The sequence below is a fragment of the Phodopus roborovskii genome, unplaced genomic scaffold (genome assembly GCF_943737965.1).
Source record: "Phodopus roborovskii unplaced genomic scaffold, PHOROB, whole genome shotgun sequence".
Taxonomy (NCBI): domain Eukaryota; kingdom Metazoa; phylum Chordata; class Mammalia; order Rodentia; family Cricetidae; genus Phodopus; species Phodopus roborovskii.
The window spans coordinates 24,937,499-24,965,011 of record NW_026125295.1 but is presented as its reverse complement, the minus strand read 5'-3'; the positions used below and the strand labels follow the sequence as shown (position 1 = coordinate 24,965,011).

General features: G+C 38.6%; 1 protein-coding gene across 5 annotated transcripts in view; it reads left to right on the top strand.

The window, feature by feature from the left end:
- The window catches only part of Tfdp2 (transcription factor Dp-2), a 100,800-nt gene that overhangs the window by 12,727 nt on the left and 60,560 nt on the right, over positions 1 to 27,513 (top strand). For 3 of the 5 annotated variants that reach the window (XM_051206833.1, XM_051206843.1, XM_051206839.1), the window contains exons 2-3: positions 5,097 to 5,201; positions 14,016 to 14,082. The exons of 1 other annotated variant lie outside the window; for it this stretch is intronic. In XM_051206833.1, coding sequence (XP_051062790.1) covers positions 5,187 to 5,201; positions 14,016 to 14,082 — 82 coding nt within the window. In that variant the 5' untranslated portion in view covers positions 5,097 to 5,186. The remainder of the gene's footprint in view (positions 1 to 5,096; positions 5,202 to 14,015; positions 14,083 to 27,513) is intronic. One more of the 5 variants, XM_051206860.1, reaches the window with a different exon arrangement.

Here is a 27,513-nt window from a genome sequence, read left to right as displayed (position 1 = left end):
TCTTTCAGTGACTGGTTTATTTCACTTGTGATAATGTCTTTAGGCTCCATCAGTGTTATAGCATATATGAGATTTCATTCCTTTTAAAGCTTTTTATAATGCACTATAACATTTATTTATGTGCTTATATGCTCTACATTGATTATAATTCATTTTGAATAGTTTTTTCCTACATCTTAACTATTGTGACTAATGTTGCTGTGGACATGAACATACAAATATATGTTTAAAGCAGGACATTGTTAGAGGATCTTCTTGGCTCGGCAGGTCCTGCCGCCCTTCTCAGCCCCAAATAAACACACAGACGCTATATTAATTATAAAACTCTTGGCCAGTGGCTTGGACTTCTTATTGACTAGCTCTGTCTTAGTTATTAACCCATTTCTATTAATCTAAGTATTTCCACATGGACTTATCTTACTGTAGAATGCCTGGAGCATCCTATCCTCCCAGTGGCTACGTGGAGACTCCTCTCTGCTTACACTTCCCAGAATTCTCCTTTTCTGGTAGTCCAGCCTATCCTTCCTGCCTGGCCACTAGCCACACAGTATTTTATTCATCAACCAATAAGAGAAACATAAATGCAGAAGAACTTCCCCCATCAGGACATGGTGACAGCTGCCTGTAATCACAGTACTTGGAGTGCAGAGGCAGGTGGATCATCAAAAGTGTAGGGTCAGTCTAGTGAACAGAGCCTGTTGTAAGCTACCCAGGGCTGCATAGTGAAACCCTGTCCTCAAACCCTATCACAGAGACTTGGTTATGAGTCCCTTTTAGTTCTTTTGGGTATGTACCCAATGTGGGGTTATTGCTGTATCACATGATTACTATGGTATTTTGTTTTTGTAGTGTTGGGAATTGTGTCTGGGGCCTCATACATATTAGGTAAGCACTGTACCACTGACTAACACCTCTAGCTTTGGTAGTTTTTAATTTTTGAGCAACCACCGTTTTCCATCATAGTTGTATCACTTTATATTTCTACCACCAGCAATGCAAATACTTGACATTTCCTATGTATGTGTGTGCACATACATGTGTGTGACTAGTGTGTGAGACTAGTAGTTTTTTTTATTAAAGTAGATTCAATAATCTACCTATTTCCCTATTATTCCTATATCATATCCCCCCTTTTTCTTTTAGAAAGAGATCTTTGAATAGCTCTTTGTGTAGCTCTTTTTTTAATTTTTTTTTTTTTTTAAGGCCAATAACAATTTGTAACCAACCTTGGGGGCACTTGCGTCTTTGGTGAACCTTGAGAAAATCAGGATAATTGTTAGGTCTTGGTGGGATACATGAAGAAATTTACTGCCAAGGTTGATGATCTGAGTTTGAGTTTGATAACTTGAATTTAATCCCCCATGACCTACATGGTGGAAGGAGAGAGCCAATTCCTTCAACACCTGTGCTGTGGCACATGTGTGCCTATATACACTCATGTACACACAACACACACACACACACAAACACACACACACACAAGTAATTACACCTTTCTCCTGTTTAAAGGTAATGAAATTAAATCAGCAAGGGATATAGGCAATGGTTCCGTTAAGAACTAAGCACACATTTTTTACCTGATTTATACTTCCAGTAAGGATGGTACTTCATTATTATTAATTCATTTGTTTATATATATGTTTTTGTGATGCTGGGTATTCAATCCCGAGTCTCATACATGTCAAGCAAAGTGCTTTACTGTTGAGTTTCAAGCCATTTACTTTTAAACTTTCAATCATTAGAATGTATTTAAAATTAGTAATGCCTATTAATTACATGTTACTTTGATAAATTTTGATTTTGTGGCTTCTTTTACTGGCATTATTAGAAAGTCTACAAATCCTGAACAAAGTGAGTATTGCTTTGGTTAGTATATCATCTTGGGTTTTATGCTGAAGCCCCTTAAGTTGTGATCAGAATGTAAAAAGGCTTGCATGTTGAGGCCATCTGTCTGAAAGTTGACAAGAGATCATGGCAGATGGTGAGGTTGAAAGATGGACTTTTTTTTTTTTTTTTTTTTTTTTTGGAGTTTGACATAATGTGTTCACGAAGCTGGAAGAAGAAATCTAAGTTAGATTTGTAACTAACAGAAGACCTTGGAAACAGAAAGGAGTGTGCAGTTGTTGAGCTTGGATAAGCATCATGCATCAGCACACATGGCTGGTTTGTATCCGAGACTCATCAGCATTGCCAAAGATTGCCACTTCTGAAAGCATTTTGTGTCCCTTGATCTTCTTCACACTTTGGAAAGTTTAAAGTCACATATTGAAAATTTGCAAGTAATTTTTACATTAGTCAATACAAAAGAAAAAAATTTTTAAAACATTTAGGAGTGCTTAACCTTTTAAAATTGTAATTGAAATTTTTTTTCTTCTTATGTTTGAAAATTGGGATTTATGTTGTATTTTTCATTTTATATTCATGCAGATTATTCATTGTTTATTTTGGAAACTAACTTTTGTGGGAAATTGAAACTCCCCCCCCCCATTGTTTATCCTGCGTTAGGCAGTGTTTTAGTTGTATTATATGTATTGTCTTATTTAATGAGGTACGTATGCCTTTAATGCTTGGCAGAAAACAAATTAAGGCACAGAAGTATAATGGTAAATTTTTTCAATAAACACTTAGGCACCTTTGGCTTTATTTTAAAGATTTATCATTTAGAAAACGATTCCAGTCTGTGCTGAGCTCTGGTAAGAAGATTCAAAGAGAATATTAAACACAGTTATCCTTGGCTCTGTCACTTTTACTGATGTGGTTAAGTAGTATTTTATTGTTAGCCTCTTAATATAGTGTTCTGAAATAGATTCTGTTAATTTCCTATTTTATTTTATTTTTTTTTTAACTTTACACTCTCCTGTGTGGTCCTGGGATAGTCTAAGCCAGAATTTTGGTAAGCACTCTAATTATAGAGCTACATATCCAGCAGCCTTTTGTTAGTTTCTTTTTATTTGCTTGAATTGCATAATGTCATTCAGAAGCCTGACTTTTAGGAAATATAATACAGTATAAAGTACTGAGTACAAAAATGAAGCAGATAGAGAAAAGCAGATAGAGTTCACAACCATGTTCTGAACTCAGTGAGGTAAAGGATCCCTTGTAGCCAAATCTGCTAACTCAACTTCATTAGTATTTGCTTATGTCTTGTTGGCCAGCATTAAGTCATATGTCATATGTCATATGGTCAGACCATCTGTGAGGTAGGAGAGGAGAGTGTTTCAGTGAACTCATTGCCACCTTCAACTTCTTAAGGAAGAGAAAAATAATAGGGAATAAATTCTGCCTTCGATCTATACATAGAAAATTCATAAAACTTAATGAGTCCAAATCATATTTTATATGGCAAACACACCTTTATTTTCTGTCAGAACTATATTGTATTGTAGTAGATCATAAAGTAATCTAATATTCAACAAACACCTTTACTCTCAGCCATCTCTCTGTCCCAGTTGGTTTTTGAGACAGGGTCTCATGTAGCTCAGGCTGCTCTTGTTATGCCATTATTGATCTTTTTACCTTTACATTTTTTTACCTCTACATTCTTAAGTGTGCATTTGTTTTCTTTCTGAATGCCCTTCTTTTAACCCTAGTGCTTTAAAATCTATATTAAAAATTCAGTAAACTCCACTTTGATTTATTTATTTTTGAGGCAGAATTTCACTGTATAGCTTAGGCTAGCTTGGATCACTGTGTTAACTATTTAGCCTAAATTGGCCTCACACTTGTAATTTCTCCTGCCACAGCTCCTAAATAATGAAACTATAGGTGTGAGCTACTATGGCTAGCAAAGTAATTTTAAAAGAAAAATATGTGACCCTCTCTCCAAAGATCAAATAAACAAAACTGAGAAAAACTACAGAAGGAGAGCAAAGATTATTCCTGAATGCTCTTGACCAGATTCACCAATTATAAACATTTTTATACTTTTTATATTTTTATGTATACTTTTATACTTTTTTATACTTTTTTAATACATTTTTATACTTTTATTTTCACTTCTATATAGTTTTCATTTGAAATGTAGTCCTTGTTATCATGCCACTTGCCTCCTAAAGTATTTTAGTGGTCTTCTTAGGAATCATGTTTATCTGATCTAGTGTTTATTTTTTATTTTTAGATCACACACCTAATTGCGTTTTCCTTTTTTTTTTTTTTTCTTCTAAATATGGATGTTTCTTAGCTTCCTTTGCTTTCTTTGTTTCTTTTCTTTTTCTTTCTCTCTTTCTTTCTTTCTTTTTTTTGACACAAATGATTTTGAGGAATTCAGTTTAGGCCATTATTTTGAAGAATAACGTTCTCTTTGTATTTCTCTAATTTTTTTTTGTTTGTTTTCATGGTTAGGTTTTGCATTTTGGACAGTAATGTCTCAGAAATGATATTATGTCCATCTCAATGCTCTTAGGACACATGATGATTTTTCTAATTATTGGTGGCCATTTGGTAACTTTGATCATTTAAGTAGTGCATGCAAGGTTTCTTCACTGGAAATTTTGAATTAATATATTTTATAAGGAGATATTTCAATATTATGTTAATATCTTGTGCACATTTTTCTCTTTCTTTTTTTTTGTTTGTTTGTTTGTTTGCTTTTTCAGACAGGGTTTCTCTTATAGCTTTGGAGCCTGTCCTGGAACTCACTCTATACCAGGGCTGGTCTTGAACTTACAGAGATACCCCTGCCTCTGCCTCCCTAGTGCTGGAATTACAAGCGTGTGCCACTATCACCTGGCTGCCCTTACATAATTTTTACATGTGTCTGTCAGTGTTTGAACATTTTGTCCTTTGAAACAATAAAATACTCAAGGTTTATCTTGTACCTTTCCCGATTTACCTTGGAATTAGCCCTTTCTCCAGGAATACCTGATGTTTTTTCCATGCATTATCTAAGCAACATAGTATAACTCTACTGGGTCCCTTGAGAGCAGAGCTGACTTGTCAAATTATTTAACTGGCATGGAGGTAAAAATGATACATATTTTCCTAGTGCTGTTCTAAGGATTAATTTGGATAACTCACTTAGAATTACATGTCCCAGTAAATGTGACAAAAATATTGCCTATTATTACATTACTACTCCCTCTTTTTCCCTTTAACAGGATATTTTAAAGAATTGTTGAAGACGAAGGTTTTTATTTTTGTATGTTTTTTAATGGCTATGCAGAATATTAAATAGAATACAGTTTGACATGACGACGAAAAATGTAAGTATTTGTAATTCTTTTAAAAAATACTGTTTTAATTGAGCCTATGCTGCTTTGCTGTACATATTTTCTCACTGTTCTGGTTAATAACATTCAAAGTGTTGCCTGTATTTATAATTTTTTTTGATTGTGTAGTGTGTGAGATAAAGTTAATAGTATAGTACTTTCATAGTTGTTATAGAATTCTTGTAGATTGGTACCAAGCCTTTCTTTTCCAACAGCTGCAAATTGCTGTCTCTAGAGAGTTTCTAACTTGGCTTCTTTTCTGGGGACTGTTACAAATTTGTTTTGGTTGCTAGAGAGTTACTTTTTTTTTTTTTTTCCTGATTTGGTTTGGTTTGGTTTGGTTTTTTGGTTTTTTGAGACAGGGTTTCTCTGTAGCTTTGGAACCTGTCCTGGAACTAGCTCTGTAGACCTGCCTCCACCTGCCTCCACCTCTTGAGTGCTGGGATCAAAGGTGTGCATCACCAACGCCCAGCACGTCTATGCCTTCTTTGACTTATTTTCTTTCTTTTGTGTTTGTTCAGGGAAATGTGTATGCTTTTATGTCTTCTGGTATTCCCTGAAGATCATCTAAACTGTAGATGTGTTGGGAAAGTTCTGTAACTTCTTCCCTCTGTTTAAATTACCACTGTTTATGTCTTTATTGTAAAGATACCATCTTAGTAATTCACAAGTAGGGATTTACTAAGCCTCTAGAAAGATCTGGACCCAAAACCTGGTGTCAGGAACTGGAGCAGTATTCATTTTCATAGCTCATCCCTTTCTGATGTTATTCATCTGCTTCCCTTCTCCCTCCTTTCCCCTGAAGATTTGAGGGCCATGAGCCTCTCAGTCTCTCAGAATCTCTGTATTCTGAGATGTGCAGGAGGTAAAGCAGCAGCCTGATGGATCCTGTCATCACTTCCAATTACAGACACTTTGGGAAAGTGTGTGTGTGTGTATGTGCGCGCATTTCTTATATGAGAATTGTATATGTGTGCATTTCTTATATGAGAATATGTGTGTGTGTGCATTTCTTATGAAACCTGTGTGTGTGCATGTGCATTTCTTATATAGAACTGTGTGTGTGTGTGGTTGTGTGCATTTATATGAGAACAGTGTGTGTGGTTGTGTGTATCTGCGCACATGTACTCTCGAGTACTCATGGTCTGGAAAAATGAAAATCCTATTTTAAAATGTTAATGAGCCAGTTATGGAAGTATATGGCTCTAATCCCAGCTACTCAGGAGCCTGAGGCAGGAGGATGCTGAGTTTGAGGCCAGACTAGCCAGTACTAGCCAGTATAGCAAGACCATGTCTCACACAAAAAACAAAACAAAACAAAAAGAAAAACAGAAAACTAAACCAGTCATCATAGCAAAACTCATTTTAAGGCAAATGTATTTATTAAATGTAGTTGAAAAGTCTGGAGTTCTCTGGCTTTAAATATCTCTAAATTTAGAGGATTAAAGGATGGCATCATATACTTTGTCCCCAACCCCCATCTTTTGGATGTATAGGTGGTGGCATATTGACTTACTTGGGTCCTGTAGTATTAGTTTATAAGAAAATACAGAACTTTTAGCTTTTGCTAATCAGTTTCAATTTCACAGAGGCAGTTTGATTACCCTGCATGACTCACAGATCTAGACAGTGTGTGGAAGGAAATAGGATGCCAAAAAGTATGAGGGCTGGGCCAGGAGCCTTTCATTAATGTTTCTTGCCAGAGGTACACAGGATGTTTCAAGGATCCCTTTTCAAAGAGGATGAGATGAGGTACTGACATATATTCTCTACATCTCATCAAATAGTACTTAGTATCTAATGAATCTTCTTGATCAAAAATTCAGATATATTGTATTTTAAGTTCACCTAGTATACACAATAATAGAGTTTTTTGTTTTTCTCTTTGAGATTGGGGTCTTGGTGTCTAGCCAGGCCAGCCTCTCAAACTGCAACACCATGCCTGTCTTACAAAAGGAATTTTGACAAAGAAACCAAAGTGTACTGTATTTTACTTCTCAGTGAAACTTTTTATATACATTGTATTTTTTTTATTTTTTATTTTTATTATACTCTGCCTGCATGTATCCCTGGAGGCCAGAAGAAGGCACCAGATCTCATTACAGATGGTTGTGAGCTACCATGTGGTTGCTGGGAATTGAACTCAGGACCTCTGGAAGAACAGCCAGTGTTCTTAACCTCTGAGCCATCTCTCCAGCCCCACATTGTATTTTTTAACATAAAATAATGAATACTTTTTCTTATTTTGATACTTCTGCAACATTTTAAGAGGCTAGTTTATGTTACCCATTGTATAGACAATATACCAGTTTTTTTGATAATAGTCATTATGTTTTCTCCATTTTTAAATGTTTCTATTTTTTCCTTTACAAAGTTTTAAACTTTTATTTATTTATGTGTGGGTATATCTGTGTGTGTGGGTGTATCTGTATTGTGAGTAGGTGTGCCCATAGCCACAGGGTGCTTATGCAAATTAGAAGACAACTTTCAGGAATTAGGTCTTCTTCCACCATGGATGCCAGGATTGAACTGTCTCTCTGCCCATATTTGTAATTTGAAATAAGGTCTTATGTAGCTCATGTTTGCATTGAATACTTCTTCTGCATCTCAAATGCTAAGATTATTAATTATCATGCACTACTATGGCATTTTTGCTTAAGAGTTTTGTTTTGAGATAGGCTCTCACTTTGTTTTTTTATACTGGCCTCGAATTCACTATGTAATTCATACTTATGGTGGTCTTCCAGTGTCAGTCTTCCAACTGGTGGGACTACAGGTGTAAGCACCTTCTTTGTTTTTTAAGACAGGATATTGCTGTATCCTAGATCTTGACTAGCCTGTCTTAGAACTCATTTTTCTGCTTCTTCTTAGGGATACTTGACTTTGAACATTTTTGTACCCTTTTGCTCATTTGTCAGATTATTTCCATCAGACAAAAATCAGAAAATTACTGAGTCATATTACTGAATGTGTATGATTTTTTTTCCCAGAGAGGTGGACCTCATGTATATGAGGCAAGCCCTTTACTGCTGAGTTATGTCCTCAGTTCTAAGGTCATATTGCAAAATGGTGTTTTTCTAAAGGCTGTTTATTTTCTTACCAGTAATATTTGAGAGTAGCTTTTCTCTTACGTATGTGCTTACACATGTATATGTTTCCTTTTAAAACAGAATAAAAGGTTTTGAGTACATTGCAAAGGGCAATGAACTCACTGGTAGGAAGAGTATTGTCTATATGTTTTTATTTTGAATCTTAGACACTCTAATCAGTAAAAAGTTGTGTGTCATTTCTTTCTGATTACTAGTTAGGTTAAACTAATATTCTGTGTCATCCACATTTCTGTTTGGAAAAAAATATATATACATTATATATATATAAAACTATTGGCATCTAAATATTAACAAAAGTTAAATATTATTTCACCATAAACAAAGATGCACAATTATCTGATGTAAGTTATTCAAGTCTGTTTGCATATGTACATTTTATAGTGATGATTCCAAAATTACCTTGCTTGTGAAATGTGGACTTATCTTTAAGTATAGATGTTATTTTCTATGTCAGGAATACTAAATATCAGTGCAGTTTGTAATATTCTTATTGAGGAATACAATTTGATTGTTAAAAGTAGACTAAGGATCAGGTGGTAGCAGCTAATGCCTTTAATCCTAGCATTTAGTCAGAGGCAGGTGGATCTCTTCTGAGTTTGAAGCCAGCCTGGTCAACAGAGTGAGTTCCAGGATAGCCAGGGCTACACTGTGCAACTCTGTTTAAAAAAAAACCAAAACCAAAAAACCCCATAAACAAGCTGGTTGTGGTGGCACATGCCAGTAGAATTTGCTGAAAGAGGCAGATCATGAGGTTGAGACAAGCCTGGGCTACACATTTTATTTACAAAAAAACCAAAAATAAATTCAGGTATTTTTATTTAGTACACCTTTAGCGTTTGCTCACAGTTTGTAGTACATCATTAGAGCACCCAGATATTATTCCATATTAATTTATCTTTAAATTTAAATTGGTTTAAGAAAATTTATAGTGAAATACCCAGGTAGAAGAGATTTCTTAGTATCTGATTAGGCAAAAAGCATAGAAATATGAGTTCTTTTTTCTGTTGCTCACTGAAATATTTTTGTTATTTTTTTCTGAGACAGGATTTCACTGGGTAGCTTAGGCTGTCCTGGAACTCACTACCTTTGTTACTCCAAGATCAGCCTTCAAATGCTGGAATCACAGACTTGTCTCACCATGCTCACTTCAGGTCTTTTTTATTGTTAATTAATATTTAAGATTTACTTATTACTGGTTTTGTGTGTGTACACACGCATGTGTGTGTTGTGTGTGTATGCGTGTGAGTACACATGTACATGTAAATGTCTATGGAGACTAGAAGAGGGCACTGGGTCCTCTTGAGTTGCAATTATAGGAGATTGTGAGCCCCATCAACTTTAATGTTAGGAACCAAATCTGATCCTCTGTAAGAGCAATGATCATTTTTGATCACTCTCTCCAACCCCATAATTGTTTATTTGCTAGTTTGTTTGAAACAGGATCTCACTAACCCTGGCCATCCTGGAACTTACTATGTAGACCAGAATGGCCTTGAACTCACAGAGATATGCCCACCAAGCCCTGGGAATAAAGTCTAGTACTACTATACCCCAATCCTTAATTTTATTTAAATGGAATAAGGAAAAAAAACTATTTGTCTAGGTTTTTTTTTTTTTTTTTTTTTTTTTTTTGAGTCAGTGTTTCTCTGTGTAGGCCTGTCTGTCCTAGAACTCACTCTGTACTCTGTAGACCTGTTTGGCCTCAAACTCAGAGATCTACCTGCCTCTGCCTCCAAAGGCAATGTGCCATCACTGCCTGCCTGCATGTTTTTTTGTTTGCTTGTTTTTGGGAGAGTGTCTACAGAGTTCTCGCTATCTGGAACTCACTACAATACCGGGCTGACCTCAGACTCACGAGATCCATCTGCCTCTGCCCACCCCTGGTCACCCCTGCTCCCCAGAGTCCTGGGATTAAAGGCATGCACCACCAGGCCCTGCAGAGACCAGAAGCATTGGATTTCTTGGAGCTTGGCTTACAGATGGTTGCAAGCTGCCTGACATGAGTGCTCCATAGTATACTTCTAACCATTGAAACCATTGAGCCGTCTTTCCAGCCTGGGAAAGAATTTTTATTATTTTCATTTGTTTCTTTTTGTTTTTCTAGTCAGGTTTTCTCTGTATAACAGCTCAGGCTGTCTTGGAACTCACTTTGTAGCTAGCTCAAAGTCACAGAGATCCTTTGCCTCTGTCTGTGTTGAGTGCTGGGACTAAAGGCATGTGCCATCCCTGCCTGGTGAGAGAGAATATTTTAAAATATCTTTAAGTCTTTGAGTCTTTAAAACTACAAAATATGAAAGTAGGATTTAATGTGTACATTATTAAATGGGTTTTGGTAGTATTTTTATGAACTTCAGATTAAAATACCCTTCCAAGATTAAAATTAGGCTGTAATATTGAGACTAGGTTGATCTTTATCTAATTTTTAACTGTACAATGAAGGTATGGGTGTACAGCTGCTTAAAACATTCTTGGATTTGTTTGCTGCTTTATTCTGCATGCAGAAACTGGCATGAAGAGCAGGTGTTTAAACCTAACAGGAACCCAGTAACTGCCGTCTGTACTGTGAATATGCGGCTTTGGTTGAGGTTTTTGGTTTCTTTTTTACTGTTATTTTTGTAAAATGTAAAACAGCACTCCTGAAGTTACTGTATGTATTAAATGATCCTGTATTAAACATGAGATAAATATATTTAAAAGTTGTCTTTGCCATTTTTGCTTCCTTTTCAAAGTAGGACAGAGTAAAATTTTGTCTTCTCTTTGTAGCAGAATTGCTTACAGTGTGATGACAGCACACAGCTCAACAGGTGTTCAGTTGCTTGATTGTTTAATATTGCATTTGTGAGCACTCCAGGAGAGCCTTGATGTGGTTATTTGTTGCTTTTTTTTTTTTTTAATGGCTAACTAAACTTAAATCTCAGTGCAAAGCATCTACATCATTGCATAGAATTGAGAAGCTAGTTTCTAGACATCTTAGTGTCAATTTCTGTCATTAAATAAATGTTTTTAAGGGGCTGGAGAAATGACTCAATGGTTAAGAGCACATGCTGCTCTTCCAGAGGACCCAGGTTCAATTCCTAGTACCTATGTGGCAGCTCACAACTGTCTGTAACACCAAGATCTGACACCCTCTCACAAACATACACTCAGGCATAACACCAATTCATATGTAATGAAAAACAGCAAAAAATGATTTTAGGTGCCATTTATCTATTATGTCAGAATTACTTGGCTGTGTTGAATGACATGTAGAAATATTTAGGTAAAAGGAAACTATACTTAGTAAAGAATTTTAACCACTGAATAATGAAATCATTAGCTCTTAAACTATTAAATTGCAAAGGACCATGTGAGTGCTTATGGAGGATATATAATGTAAAACATTAAGTAGTTAACACAGTCCAGTGTGGGGCTGGAAAGGTGGCTCAGCAGTTAAAGGAACTGGCTGTTCTTCTAGAAGTCTTGGGTTTGAGTTTTAGCACACACACACAGTAGTTTACAACTGTTTGTAATAGTTTCAAAGGATTTAATGGCCTCTTCTGGTCTCTGTGAATACCAGGCGCACGCGCACGCGCACACACATACACATACACACACACACACACACACACACACACACACACACACACACGTATGTTCAGGCAAACTTATACACATAAAATAATAAATTTTTTAAAGTCAACTGCACAGTGTTTCAAAGCTTTGTGTTCTGTAAAAATCTTTTAAGTTCCTGAAGGCCTGATTTGCATCATGGTGAAGTATCTCTCTCTCTCTCTCTCTCTCTCTCTCTCTCTCTCTCTCTCCCTCTCTCTCCCTCTCTCTCCCTCCCTCTCTCTCTTGGTTTTCCAGACAGGATTTCTCTGTAGCTTTGGAGCCTGTCCTGGAACAAACTCAGTAGACCAGGCTGGCTTCAAACTTACAGAGATCTCCCTGCCTCTGCCTCCCAAGTGCTGGGATTAAAGGTGTGCACCGCTCTCTGTTGGCTCACTGCAGTATTGTATTGTATACTTGTAATTTGTCATGAGGATAGTTTTTTTTTTGGGAGGTAGGGGCACTAATGGGATTTGAACTCAGAGGATTGGGCATACAAGGCAAAACTATACCAGCACAGATCAGTTTTAAATTAAATACACTCAGGAACACATACAACCTACCAAAAAAGTAAGGATTTGTTAATTAGTTAGATTGTAGTAGTCATTTAATAATTTAGACGTGTCAAAACATCAAGATAAGGATCAGTAACTTGAGGCCATATAATTAGTTCTATGCCAATAAAACTATTTTAAAGATATTTTTGTAAAGAGGGTTTGAAATATCAAACCACAAATTTATAATATTGAAAGTTTGCATTACAAATTTGTAATGTTATAAGATTACAACTCTTTAGTGTATAAACTATAGTATATAGTAATAATGGATCCATTTATTATAACTTGCTTTGAATTAAGCTTTTTCCCCCTTGAGACAGGGTTTCTCTGTAGATAGGTTGGCCTCGAACTTAGAGATTTACCTAAGTTTTTTTTTTTAAAGTAAAAAAATTTATTATTATGCGTGTATATGATTCTGGGGGGGGGGGGAGATGCCACTGCGTTCTTGTGGAGATGAAGAGGAAATTTTGTGGGACTGACTTCCCCTTTCTTCTTTTTGTGAGTTTGAGTTTGAATTGAGCTAATCAACCTTACTCTGCAAGTACTTTATATCCTAAGCTGTCTTGATGGCCCCTCGTTGCCAAATTTTCAAAATGGAGATTCCTCTAGGCTCTGAAACACATTTTTCAAATTTTGATGGAAATTGGGTATGGTCATGCATTCCTGTAATTTTAGCACTCTTGAGATAGAGACAAGAGGATCAGAAGTTTCATCCTCAGCTATATAGCTTGAGGCCAGCCCGGGGCATGTGAGGCCTTGTATCCAAAGCAAAACACAAGTATTTCTTATGGTACTGCATTTTCATCTGTGACTCCAGATGGCCCTGTATAATACATTCAGTGAAATGCACTATCTGAGGGCAGATTGCTACAGAGAGGTGCTGATACATAGTACTAACTAATGAATGTTAACATAGAGTGAAGTGTGTGTCATGTACTGTACTGCATTACTTATCTCATTGGGTCTCTAGAACAACCAGATTTGTTAAGTACTGGCAGCACATTCTAATTTGTGAGTCTGTAATAATTTGAATGGTGTGACTAGGACACATAACAGTGGTCAGTACACACCCAGGTAAGTGGACTTGAGGCTGCTGTCATTGTGCTTAGCACATTCATGCACTTCTGTGGAAGTGATTAAGAACATCAGAGATTAAGGGCAGCAGGGAGGCTATAGTTGTTCTTATTTTTATAGTGCTAAAGATCCAACCAGGGCATTGTACATGCAGGCAAGTGTTCTGGTGCTGAGCCAAGCCTCGGGCTCTCAGGATGGCAGTGTGATTTATCTGTTGGCAGCTGCCATATTACTTGCCTTCAAAATATTTAAAAAATTTGTGGATTTTGATTTAACTCAAAAGTAACTAAAATTCTTACTTTTCCTATTTCAAACAATATAACATTTTCTTTTAAGTAACATATTCCTATGGATGATATAATTTATTTCTTAAAATTATATATAATACTTGATACAGACCTCTGGTGGAAGATAATGAAGTAGCTTATTAAGTAATGCTATAATACTTCAGATCCTAGTATTAATTTTTTTTAATCCAGGCTGGTTTGACATCCACAAATGCAGAACTGAGGGCCTTTATAGATCAGAATTTCAGTCCAACGAAAGGTAAGGATTATTGAATAAAAAATTAATTTTGTTGCAGTTCTTCTATAAAATATACAATTATAATAATTCCTTTGTGAATAATAGTTACATAGTGTTAGGATGTCATCATATACCAAATGATTCCTAGAATGTCGGTTGTCTCTAGGAAGTAGAAGGTCTTTGTTCTTTGTGTACAGTTTTTTTCTATCTCTTTCTTTAGACATATCAAAGTCCCTTAACCAGTGATCATATTCCAATTGACACTACTAAATCTTTGTTCTGTGTGTGATAGCACATGGCCATAGTCCTAATGCTCAGGGTCAGAGCCAAGATCCCTGCGTTTGAGACCAGTATGGGTTTTATATTGATTTCTAGGGTTATAGAGTGGATTATAGAGTGAATCTTTGTTTCTAAAACAAAACAGGGTAGGAGTTGAAGGGCCCAATGGGCCTCTCTATTCTCATGATATGTAGTTATTGGCTGATAGAGGCTGATACAATAACCAGATCAAACCAAATTAATAAATCCAGATTTAATAAACAGGGCAGTGAAATGGGCCTGGTCTCAAATAGCTGGTAGGCATGGTCCTGGGCATCTCCAGCGGGAGGAACCACTGATGGTTGGCTTTCTGAAATGAAGCAGGGTTTAGGGAGAGAAGAGATGGGGGAAGAGGGATTAAAGTGGAGATTTCACCAGAACATTCCAGGGTATATGGATGCCAGGGGGCTGAGGTGTAGCTTCCTTCAGACCAAGAGGAAGGAAAGCCATTTTCTTAAGTGGTGTAGCTACTGGGAAGGTGTCCATGCTTCTGAAACAACCCTAATGAAAAACTATTGGATCACCAAAATAACCAAAACGAAAACATGAAAGTACAAAGAGCTAGTTGGGGACGGGAGGGGATCAATAGAGGTAGGAGGCACACAGATGTGATTGGAATATATTGTATATATGTACAAATGGTCACAGTGAAATTTGTTATGTATGGTTAATATATGCTAATAAAACATTTAAAAATTAAAAACTGTTCCCCAATTTTCTTACAAGTTGTTTAAATTGTAAGAAAATGCAATGGAAAAAATGTAATATGTGTTTTAATAGATAAATTTTCTAACTAATCCATGACTTACTGGGGCATACTTACTACCAGAAATCTGATTCACCAACATAAGAACTTCCTTGAAAACTGGCAATATCTTCATATATATATATATATATATATATATATATATATATATACATATACATACATATATATATATATATATGGTATCTTGTAGCATGTAGGCATACATGAAATATTTATGGATGAAATGATAGGATATTTGCATCTGGATTCAGAATAATCTACTGTGAAGAGGGTAGAATATACAAGCATTACAGATAAAGCAATATTCTTTATAAGCTGAGTATTTCAGCTGAGCAATGGCTATGTGGGGGTATCACTTTCCCGCTGCTTTGTAAATGCTTGACATTTCCCATTGTAAAGGGTAAGAACAAAATATTTACCATTTATTTTGAGAAAACACCAGCTTCCTTAAAAGATTTTGTCTACTGTATGAGATGTACCTCACGGAGGTACTGAAGTCTGTACTTAGTATAAAAACATCAGGCTTAAATAAAGCTAGTAGTCTATAGGATTCCTCTGCGAGTTTATGTGTTATAAAAGTATTTGAGAAATGCTTTGTTTTGGTGCTTTTTACTCCCCCCCCCCACATGATTTCATCATAGAAAGTAGTAATGTAACATTCATTAAATGCACTAGGGCTAAAAAAAAAAAAAAGGTTGTTAAAGGTCATAGGTGTGGTACCTAAGAGCTGTAGCCACCCCAAACCATGCAGCAAAAGGAACTAGTATCTAGGTACACTTAGAACTTTCAACATATGTTTGGGATCCTCTTCTTTAGTAACATACAACGCACAGGTCTGGGAAAACCCAGAATCTACAGTCTGAATGAAAGGGAAAACAATATAGTAGTGAGGTGGGGTGATGGAGTGGTGTAAACATTTGAAAAATGAGAAAAACACAGCAAATCCTAAAAGGGAATGGTGATTGAAAACATGCCCTTAAAAGTCTCAAGGTAAGGAGAAAATGGGGGTTTAAGCGAGGATGTTGAAATTGGCATGTGAAGGATAAGAACACTAGGTAAAAAAGAAAAAAGGTTTGCCTTGGATGTATGGAAAGCCTAGTACAGTTTAATTACAGAGCAAAGCCTCCTTTGCTTAACTGTATAGAAGTACTGGAAAAGTTAGAGATAGAGAATTATTGAAAAGACAAAATTAGAGAGGTGAGGTCAGGGTTAGAAAAATTTTACTCATTATTAATATTATTTGGCTTTTAAGATGGGTTTTTTCTGACTGTCCTGGAATTCTATGTAAACCAGGCTAGCCTCAAATTCACAGAGATCTGCCTGCCTCTGCCTCTTGAGTGCTGAGATTAAAGGCACGTGCGCCTGTGTGTGTGTGTGTGTGTGTGTGTGTGTGTGTGTGTGTGTCTGTCTGTCTGTCTGTCTGTCTGTCTGTCTTCTTTAGACAACCATATTGTTTAGTTATCATGGGTGTAGCTCCCTTGTCATTTCTAGGAGACACTCTTGGAGCAGATTATTTTCCTCTGTTGATTTATCCAGAGATTCTAGGAACAACTGACCAGCATCATCATGTTCCTACAAATTGTTAAAAGTTAGTTCCCTCTCACAATTGGTGATGAATCCGAACCATCCAATGCATTTGTCTCCATAAGCGTGTGAAATAGTCCACACTATGGGCTTTCACTACTCTCTAAGCTCCCAGGAGAGGCTTCAGTAACTGTAGGTGTTGGCAAATTGGAAAACCTACTCCAGATACTTAAAATATTCATCCTTCTGTTGTTTTAGAACCACTTAATATCTGTATTCTGTAGGTAACAGAACTTATATATAAAGTGACTCTCTCTTTAGAAAGGATTTATTAGAATGACTTAAAGACTGTGGTCCAGTTAATCCAATAATGGCTGCCTGTGAACAGAAGGTCCAAGAATCCAAGAATCCAGTAATTGTTCAGTTCATGAGATTAGATATCTCAGTATGTGCTGGAACCCCAAAGAGTTAGGCTTTAATGCCAGGGAAGGAATGGACTTGTTAGCAAGGGCAAGAGCAAGCAGGCAGAAAACAAAAGCTTCCTTCTTCCACATCTTTTATATAGGCTTCCAGCAGAAGGTGTGGCCCAGATTAGAGGTGAGTCTTTCTACCTCAAAAGATCTGGATTAAAGGTGAGTCCTTCCACCTCAAAAGACCCTGGTTAGAAGTGGGTCTTCTAATAGCCATCACAATCAACGGGTCTGTCTTTGAACTGACACTTTTCCTGCCTCTACCTCCTAAGTGATGAGATTACAGGCATGTGCTTCCATGTCTGGCTTCATTACTTTTTGAAGTATTTTAATTTTTATTTGGGCTACGTGGAGTCTGGTCATGTATGTATGGTTTGGGAGTCAAAGAATGGTCAGTTTATGCACATAAATTGAATAATTCCTTCTGATTTGGTCTCTCCCATTCTCTACCCTCATTCTTCACTGACATCTTTGTCTATACTTCTATTTTCTAGTTCTTTGAGTCAGGGACACTACATTTCATATTAATGTTTAGCACCTTGTAAAACATACAGGTTGGTGCTTTTCTTTCTGGCTAAAAACCATAAAATCTGATGAATTTGTCAACCTGGTTGATAAAGCATGGCTCTGTTGAACATTCTATAACATTTATACAACCAAAAAATAGCCAGGTGTTGATGGCACACACCTTTAATCGAAGTACTCAGGAGGCAGAGGCAGGCAGATCTCTGTGTCACCATCATCCTGCAGTCCTGTTGTAAGAGGCCAGATGTGGCCTCAGTCATACAGATAGTGCAGAGGTCACGAGGCTATTAATCACATCTGTTCCCAACCTTCTGGATGGAAAACAGGTTATACATCTCTTCCATCTAAGACTGAGACAGGGTTTCACTGTGTAGCTTTGGAGCCTATTCTGGCACTCATTTTTGTAGACCAGACTGGCCTCAAACTTGCAGAGATCTCTTGTCAAGTTGACATAAAACTATTTGGCACAATTTACCCTTTGTCAGCTTGACACACAAACACATCACCATTAAGCCACAACCTTTCCTTTCTCATTCATCCTGAAGATCTCACTTTAAAACATAAACAACTTTAAAAGTTCCAGTCTTTACAACTTCAGTTCAATACAAATTCAATCACATTGAAAGTTCAGTCCCTTTAAAATATCTAGTCTTTATAAAAATCCTTTTTTTCTCTTTTTTTTAAGGCAAGGTTTCTCTGTGTAGACAAAGTCTCTCTACTAGGGGCTCCTGTACAAATCAAAATTCAGTTAAACACTTTTTCACTTGAGGGAATCACCAGGGCACAGTCACAATCAGATCAACACAAAGCCAGACTCTCACTAATGTAAGTAAAGTGTCTGATGTCTAGTGTTTACACAACATCTTCTGGTTTCCTCCAAAGCTTCTCCGTTACACCCTCTGCAGCACACATAGTCAGGCAGGCCTTACCCCACTGCTGCTGTTGGTGATCCTATGGTATGGCATCTTCAAATGATGGGATCTTTTGCTGCCAACTGGGCTGCACCTTCACTAATGGCCTCTTCTGCCCTCTCACGGTGCCAAGCCTCAGCAACTTTCCACAAACTCCTTCATGCTTTCAAAGCCAGTATTGTCTTACACCCTGTTTGGAGGATACTTTTAGATGAGTCCTGCCTGCCTTATTTGTCCTGCTTGGAGGGGGAAGCCTGTGGGTTAAAAAATGACAGGTAGAAAAAAAAGTAAAGCTACAAAAGACAGAGACACAGGATAGAGTTGGGAGGCCCCCTGGTGAATACCAGGATCAGCCCCAAGTTTATTATTCAAAACTCTTATATACCCAAATCAAAAGAGGGGGAAGCAAAAGACTTCCTTATAAGAACGAACAAAATGTAAATACCTCCTTGATACCAACCAAATATTCTGTTGTCAGGGCAAGACAGGCATAGCCAGCCACACCTTGGGCCAAATATCCCATTGTTCTACCTTGAAAGAGCAATAGTGGGTTTGAACTCTCTGACCTTAAGTCATCTTTATGAGCCCCAACACAGTACCCTCTGGGTGACTCTTACACTGCCAAGTTCGCTTGCCAATGGGAGGTGCAGCCTTGGCTGCCTCTGGAACATAGCTGTGTGCTGATGTTCAGGAAACACTTTTCAGATTCACTTTAGTGATGCTGGTCTCTGTTATAATTTAAGAAAAGCAGCTCTTGAGAGAAAAACACCATGGGACAAGGTTCAAGCAAAGGGCTTTTTTTTTTTTTTTTTTTTTTTTTTAAAGATTTATTTACTATATACAGTGTTCTGTTCTTGTATGTACAGCTGCAAGCCAGAAGAAGGCACTAGATCTCACTGCAGATGGTTGTGAGCCACCAATTGGTTGCTGGGAATTGAACTTGAGATCTCGAGCAGCCAGTGCTCTTAACAGCCGAGTCATCTCTCCAGCCCAAGCAGAAGGGTTTTTTATTAAGGAAAGGGATTATAAAGAGAGAGGAGAGAGGGAGAGAAAGAAGGACAGGAAGTTGACAGGGCCCTTTTAGAAAGGGAACATAGTGAATATGCACAGGTGGTGCTCTTAGTGACTGCAGCTGAGGGTATATCCTATAAGAACCTTAAGGACAGGCCAGCACAGATGCCTGAATACTAACATTCCTCCCTTTTTATTTATTATAAAAAGGTGAGGAGTTAGAAAGGGGTAGCAGGTGAGGTGGGGATGAGGACACCATGGTTCATTTTTGGAGTGCCTGGGAAAGCTGGGGTGCTAGCCATGTCCTGGAGTAGCTGGCTGTTTCACTTCACTGTGCAGGCTCTTCTGAATCATCAGGGGCCTCCTGGACCTGGCAAAATACCGTTTGTGGTAGATTCAAATTGACTCCCTGACTTAAAGCACCTGATCCTTTGCCATCACCACAGCATCACCTGGACATGTTTGGTAGCCTTGCACCTCCAGCTCTATGGCCAACAGCTGGTAGTCCTGCAACAATAGCTGATTAGGAATGGTCAGTGGGTCTCAAAAAAACATCCCAATGGGAGCAAGGAGGTATAGATGATAACACAGCTCCCATGAGTGAGACAGAGAAGACCCAAGGGTCTGCAATTCCTAGTGTCTCAGGAATTCACAGAGGGTCAATTTGAGACAGGCACAAGTCACTCAGTGAGTCGTCACTCAAAGGGTGGGGACCAAGGGTTCTGAGTCTGAGAGACACATAGTTGTTTGGTACCAGGACTTCGAGAAAAGCCAGAAGGCGAGAAAGGAGTGCTCCAGAAAGGAAGCCTTACATCCAAGGGAATGGTCAGAAGTGGATAACCCCACCAGAGGTTCAATTGTTAGTATTGGATGGAAAGCAAAGCCATCAGGGAATGAGAAAAGCAGATTTATTGCAGGTGGAAGAGAGCAGATCTATTGAAGGTGAAGCACGTGGGTAGGGTCCCAGCATGAAGTGATTACAAAGTGCTAGGAAGTGGATTTTTGGTGGACTTACTCCACATGAGTGAGGGAGAACAAGATCCAGTGGCTTTTATCAAGCAAGGATCACGTGAGAAAGGCACAAGCCACCTCCATGGTTCGTCATTCAAAGGTTGGGGGCCAAAGGACCAGAGGGTCCGAGACTGGCACAAACCATCCAGTTGTCACACAAAAGGTGTGGGCCAAGGGCTCAGGGTCCAACAGAGCCTTGGTTGCCTAATATCAGGACTTAACAAGGCCAAAAGTTGAGAAACCATGTGCTTAAGAGACAGAGGAGAGGAGTCCTCCCTCGTGGGAATAGCCTACAGTGGGGAAGGTGGAGTGACTTACCGATCATGACAATTTTAGATGGACCCAGCGATCCAGAGAAGCAAGGCTGTCGTATGTGTCCTGGGATGCCTCACACTGCCTGCTGGGAGGAGATGCCAGGAGATCCTTCCCAGCCAGGGAACCAGTGTAATTTAAGAAAAGCTGCATGAGAGAAAGATGCCTTTTTTTTTTTTTTTTTTTTTCTTTTTTTAAGTTAAAGACAGGGATCATAAGAGGGAAAAGGGGAGTGGAGAGATTGGCTTCCAGGTACAGGAGCATCCGGAGAGAGAGGAGAGGGGGGAAAGAGCCAGAGAAAGAGGGATGGGAGATGGACAAGGCCCTTTTAATAGGGAGCATAGTGACTATGCAGCTGAGGGTATGTCCTATCAGAACCCCAAGAACAGGCCAGTACAGATTCCTGAATACTAACAGTCTCTTCTTAATCATTGCTAACTTCTCAGCTCCAACTGCCCAGCATCAATTGTCCCAGTAAAACAAGGTTTTACTTTAGTGGTTCTGGTCTCTTGTTAATCGTGTGGCTGTGTCTTCAGCTCCAGCTGATCAGATACCACATATTCTTCACACAAATGGCCCAGTAGAGTCTTTGCTTCCCTCTGAAACTTCACAAGCTAGGCCTCAATTGTCTGGACTGTTCTCAATCTTATTGCCCAAGCTCCTGCAGAGCATCCCATACAGCTATCAACACTCAATAGATTTTTCTAGCTCAGAAAATTCCAAAGTCCTTCCACAATCTTACCCAAAACATACAGTCAGGTCTGTCTATTATCCTTGTACCAATTTGTCTTAGGGTTACTGTTACTGTTGCTGTGATAAAACACCATGACCAAAGCAACCTGGGGAGGAGAGGGTTTACTTGGCTTACACTTCCATATCATTGAAGGAAATCAGGAAAGGAACTCAAACAGTGCAGGAACCTGGAGTCAGGAACTGATGCAGAGGCCAGGGAACCAACCAGCCCAAGTGATGACACCGCCCACAATGGGTTGGGCCTTGCCCCTTTATGACTTAATTAAGAAAACACTCTAGAGGCTTGCCTACAGCCTGATTTTAGAGCCATTTCCTTCCTTCTTTCCTTCCTCCCTTCCTCCCTTAAGATTTATTATGTATAGTGTTCTGCCTGCTCATATGCGTACATGCCAGAAGAGGGCACTACATTTCATTGAAGATGGCTGTGAGCCACCATGTGCTGCTGGGAATTGAACTCAGAACCTCAGGAAGATCAGCCAGTGCTCTTAACCTCTGAGCCATCTCTCCAGCCCCTAGAGCCATTTTCTTAACTGAGGTTGCCTTCTGTCAGATGGCATTTCAGTTTGTGTTGACATTCAAGTATCCAGCCAGATAGTATAAAGAGTTCCCATATACCTTTCACTCAGGCTCCCCTATAATAGGTCTTATTAGTATGGCCATATGAGTGCTGGGGACTTAACCTGGGCCTTCTGGAAAACCAACAAATGCTCTTAACCTCTGAGTACCTCTCTGGCCAGCTCCCTCTTGCCTCTAGTTTTATTTGTCTCTATTTCATTTTTCAAACACAATTCTGAGCAAGACTTTCCATATTTTATATAAATTTAATAGTTTCTTATTGTCCTCAAGATAAAGTTCAAACTCTAGTTTAAAAGACTCAGCTGGGTGGTGGTGTGGATCTCTGTGAATTCAAGGCCAGCCTGGTCTACAAAGTAAGTTCCAAGACAGCCAGATCTAAACAGTGAAACCCTGTCTTTAAAAACAAACAAACAAAAAATGCCAAACAAACAAAAAACCCTTGGTAACTGAGCATGGTTGTGCACACCTTTAATCCTAGCAATTCGGAGACAAACGCAGAAGAAGGACTCTGTGAGTCCAGGACAGCCTGGTCTACATACTAAGACCCTGTCTCAAAAATCAAGACAAAAAAATATATTCTTTCTGGTATAGTTCCTTTTTATGTCTCTCGTCTTACATTAGACACATCTATTCTGCCACACTGAACTACTTTTTTGTTCTCCATTCTTATTCCTTTCATCTAGCCTTTGTATTCTCTTCTCTTTGAACGATACACTTTATTGATGCCATTCCCTTTTGTGTTGTGTGTGCGCATGTTTATACTAGTTACTTCCCCTGTTGCTGTGATAAAATACCATGTCAAAGTCAACAAGATGAAGAAAGGTTTTATTAATCCCAGTTTGAGGGTATAGGCTATCATGAAGGTGGAGTCATGGTGTTTCAGGTTACCTTGCTCTGACACTGCTTTGGGGAAGGGATGAGAAGGTGCATCACCAATGACTCAGGCACTGGTTGTCAGTAAGTAGCAGAGGAAGTTGCAGACTCGTTTATTAAGGAAGTTAGACCTGCCTTTATACCCCCTCCCAAGGTCCCATTGGCTCAGTCAGCTGACTCTGCTGCGTTGTCCTTTCCTCATTGGTGTCTGTGGGTCAGGTGTCTCTCTTGTCAGCAGTTGAGGCAGACTTGGCAGCTTGGCTCAGGGAGGAAGTGCATGCTCATGCAGGCTGGGCGGGGCACTGGGGGCAGGGTGATTTCGGCTTGGGTAGGCTGGGCACAGTTTCTCCTACAACATGGCATCCATAGTCAGGAAGCAGAGGTGGATGCTTAGCTGGCTTTCTGCTTTTTATTCTGTACTGGAACCTCAGTATGGAATGGTACCACTTCAGTGGGTGGATCTTCCTACCTCTACCTCACAGGCATCCCTGGATGCTTGTCTTAGTGATTCTAGATCCTACCAAGCTGACAGTAGTGCTTAACCATCACCATGTATGTGCATTGAATGCACGTGTATATAGATACATGTGCTGGAGCTGCATGCACATGTATGTATGTATGTATGTATATCAATCAGAAATCAACCTCAATTGTCTTTATTCAGGTGCAGTCCATCCTTTTCTGAAACAGAGTCTCTCATACTTATTGGTGTAGACTAGGATGATAAGGCTGTGAGCCTGGCATTATAAACACATGCCATCATCCTTTGTTTTTGTTTTGTTTTTAGCATGGGTTCTGAAGATAAATTCAGGTCCTTGTGCTTATGAGGCAAGCACTTTACCAACTGAGCCTCCTCCCCTAGCCTCTTGACACCATTTTTCTTGCCACACCTGCTTCCTCTCTCTCTCTCTCTCTCTCTCTCTCTCTCTCTCTCTCTCTCTCTCTCTCTCTCTCTCTCTCATTGTACTTGTTCAGTTCCTATTATCTTTCACATCTAACCTCCGGTCCTTTGAGAGCTTCTGTGCTGGCTAGTCAGCTTGACCAAAGTTAGAGACATTACTGAGAAGAGATAACCCTAGTTGAAAAAAGCACCTCCATAAGATTTCCCTGTAGAGTCATTTTCTTAATTAGTGATTGATATGGAAGGGTCCAGCCCATTGTGGATGGTACCCACTCCTGGGCAGGTGATACTGAGGTGTATAAAAAAGCAGCCTGGTCTCTGAATCAACTCCTGCTCCTTCAGGTTCCTGCTTTGAGTTCCTGCCCTGACTTCCTTTGATGATGTATTGTTATGTGGAACTACAAACTAAAATAATCCCCTTCCTTCTGAATTGCTTTTGGTTATGGTGTTTTATTATGGCATTATTAACACTAAGACAGAAATTGGTACCAGATGATGCTGTGACAGACCTGACTGTTGGGTTTGGGGGAGGATTGTGGTAGCATTTGATCTCTGTACTCTAAAAGCTATTGAGTACTAAGAACTCAGTAAGTTGTTCTATGGGAGCTTGGAAGATAATGCTTAGAGCAACGAAGGTAATGGAGACCTGGCTTGTGACATTTCAGAGGGAAGCAAAGACTTTTGGGACCATTGACATTTTGGATTAGTCTATGGTTTTGGTAAGCGGGAGCAAAGGTCAGCAACAGTAAAGTAAACTTTGGCATTACTGGGACAAGTTGATGCTGGAGCTGTCTGGAGCTGAGAAATTAGCCATGATTAAGAAGAGATCATCATCACTGAGGATTATAACTTTGGGGGGCATTTTCTAAGGATTAGCACACAAAGCCTGTTGTTTATAGATAGGGCCAAACCTGCATCTCTCACTGGCAGCCAGACTTAGTAGTTTAAGAGTCACCTGGGAAGTACTGGTTTTGAAGGCATGGAGGAGTCATGGTGCCACGTGGCAGGGTCAAAGTCCCTGAAGAGAACCTAGGAGAGGTTCAGCTCATTTGCAGAGACCTCACATTTTGAAGAAGCCAGTATCATGAGAGCATCTTCAAGGAGAACAGCAGCCATGGAGTGGAGCCAGCCTGAACCTAGAAAATAAGCTGTGTGTGTGCTATGAATGGCAGAGCTAGAAAAGTTGATTTGCCAAGCTCCTTGGAGCCCAGAGGATCAGGAATGGATCCTAGACTGCAAGCAACACATTCTTTATGCCGTTGAACTTTGGTTTTACTTTGTTTGACTGATTATAACTCTGCACTGGTTCTTCCCTCTCGGAATTAATACAGTATGATACTTTTGATTTTGCAAGAGCTTACAGTTGAGACTTTGAACTTTTAAAGAGACTTTGGGAATTTTAGAGAGGGTTTGAATATTTTGTAGAAAATTGAACTATTTTGGAGAGATTTTTGACTATCCTATGGAGCCTTTGGATATTTTGAAGAGGCTTTGAATTTTGAGAGACTTTGGATGTTCTAAAAAGATGACCTTTTGAAGTGCTTGAAACGTTTAAAGGCTGGAACTTTTAAAGTTTGAGATTTGTTTTTTTGTAGTGATATATTAATATGACGTTTTGGGAACAGCAAGGAAAGAAAGGTTATTGTTTAACAGTAATGTGTTTGTGTATCAAACTGACAGAGGTCAGTTGTGCTGGTTAGTTTTATATCAGCTTGACACAGGTTAGGGACATACCTAAGAAGAGGGAATCTTAGTTGAGAAAAACACCTCCATATCTGTAGGATATTTTCTTAGTTAGTGACTTATGTGGAAGGGCACAGCCCATTGTGGATGATGCATGCCCACTCCCAGGCAGTTGGTGCTGGGGTGTATAAGAAAGCAGCCTGAGCTAGCCAGTAAGCAGTATTTCTCCATGATCTCTGTATCAGCTCCTGCTCCTCCAGGTTCCTGCTTTGAGTTCCTGCCCTGACTTCTTTTGATGATGTATTGTTATATGGAACTACAAACTAAAATTACACCTTCTGAGTTGCTTTTGATCATGGTGTTTTGTCACAGCAATATTAACCCTAAGATTGCTTCTAATATTGCACACTTTTCTCTGCACATGCCCATCTGTGGGAGCATGTGTGTGTGTGTTTAAGTGTGAGAGCACATGCATGCACCCCTGCCCACATACATATTTTGAGATGAAGTCTTGCTATGTAGCTCAGGCTGACTTTTTAACTCATGGCCCTACCCAGGGTGCCCTCCACTATGCCATAATTTATTTCAATGGAATTACTGGTCTTCATCACTTGATTTCAAGTTCCAAGAGATTTGAGGCTTTAATATTATTGAGGCATTCATCATTGTCTTAGACAACAAGTATTTCAAAAGGCTATCTTACAGAATTTTTCTCAAAGTAGGAACATTGAAAGAATTTATGTTATCTATCTGTAGACACTTTGACTACTAGTCAAACTCCTGTTTACTTTTAAAATCTAGCTGACCAGGAATTTCTCAGTCCCTCCTTGTTTCAGTGCATATGCCACCTTTGGACCCTGTGCACACTTTGTTACTACCTTGTCACAAGACATTACCAATATGATTCTTTTTACTAGGCTGAGAGCTCTTTGAAGTTAGGGTCCTCCTCATATTTTTACTTTCAGTCTCATTAAATATATAGTTAGTAAATACTGAGGTGTAAATATTTGTTTGCTTTAACACACTCAGAGTTTTTATTAAATTATTTAATGTGAGAAATCTTAAACACTTACTTTTGAAACAAAAATGCTACTGTACTTAGTGAGGAACATGTCTGAGCTCTTTGTTTTAAGACTAGCATTTTAAAAGTTGGTAGCTTAAGAGGTGTATAGTTAGCTAAAACAAGTGCAAGCCTGAAGCTAATTCTATGGTATCCTGTGAGTGGATACACAACATAGACACACTGGGGAGAATTCATAATCTTTGGTGAGATGGAACAAGATAGCATGAGATTTTTCTCACATGTCTCAGTATAGCAATGTAAAGCTTGACAGATTACTTACTTCTGAAATTGTGATGCTTTTATACCACAGTTGACTTCTTTACTGCAGATAACTCAAAAGCATGGAAAGTGATCTTATAGCCTGCTACCTTGTGAAAGTCATTATTTGTTCTAGTAGCTCTTCTGTAGATTCATTGGCATTTTTTTACCTACCTTGCAATGCTATCTGTGAGTAAAGATAGTTTAACATCTTCATTTCCATTCTTTTTTTTTTTTTTTTCCAATTTCATTTAGGGCTGTGAGAAAAGGTTGAATAACAAGAAATCCTTCCCTTCCCTCTATCAGGAAGAAAACTTTCTGCTTTCTTATTTTACAGTTGCTCCATTATCAAGGAAGATTTGTGTGCGTGTACACGTGGAAGCCAAAGTTCAAAGTTGGCTATCTTTCTCAATTGCTCTTCTCCTTAGGTTTTTGAAGCAAGATCACTTATTGAATCTGAAGCTCATTAATTTGGCTAAATTAATTTGGTCAAT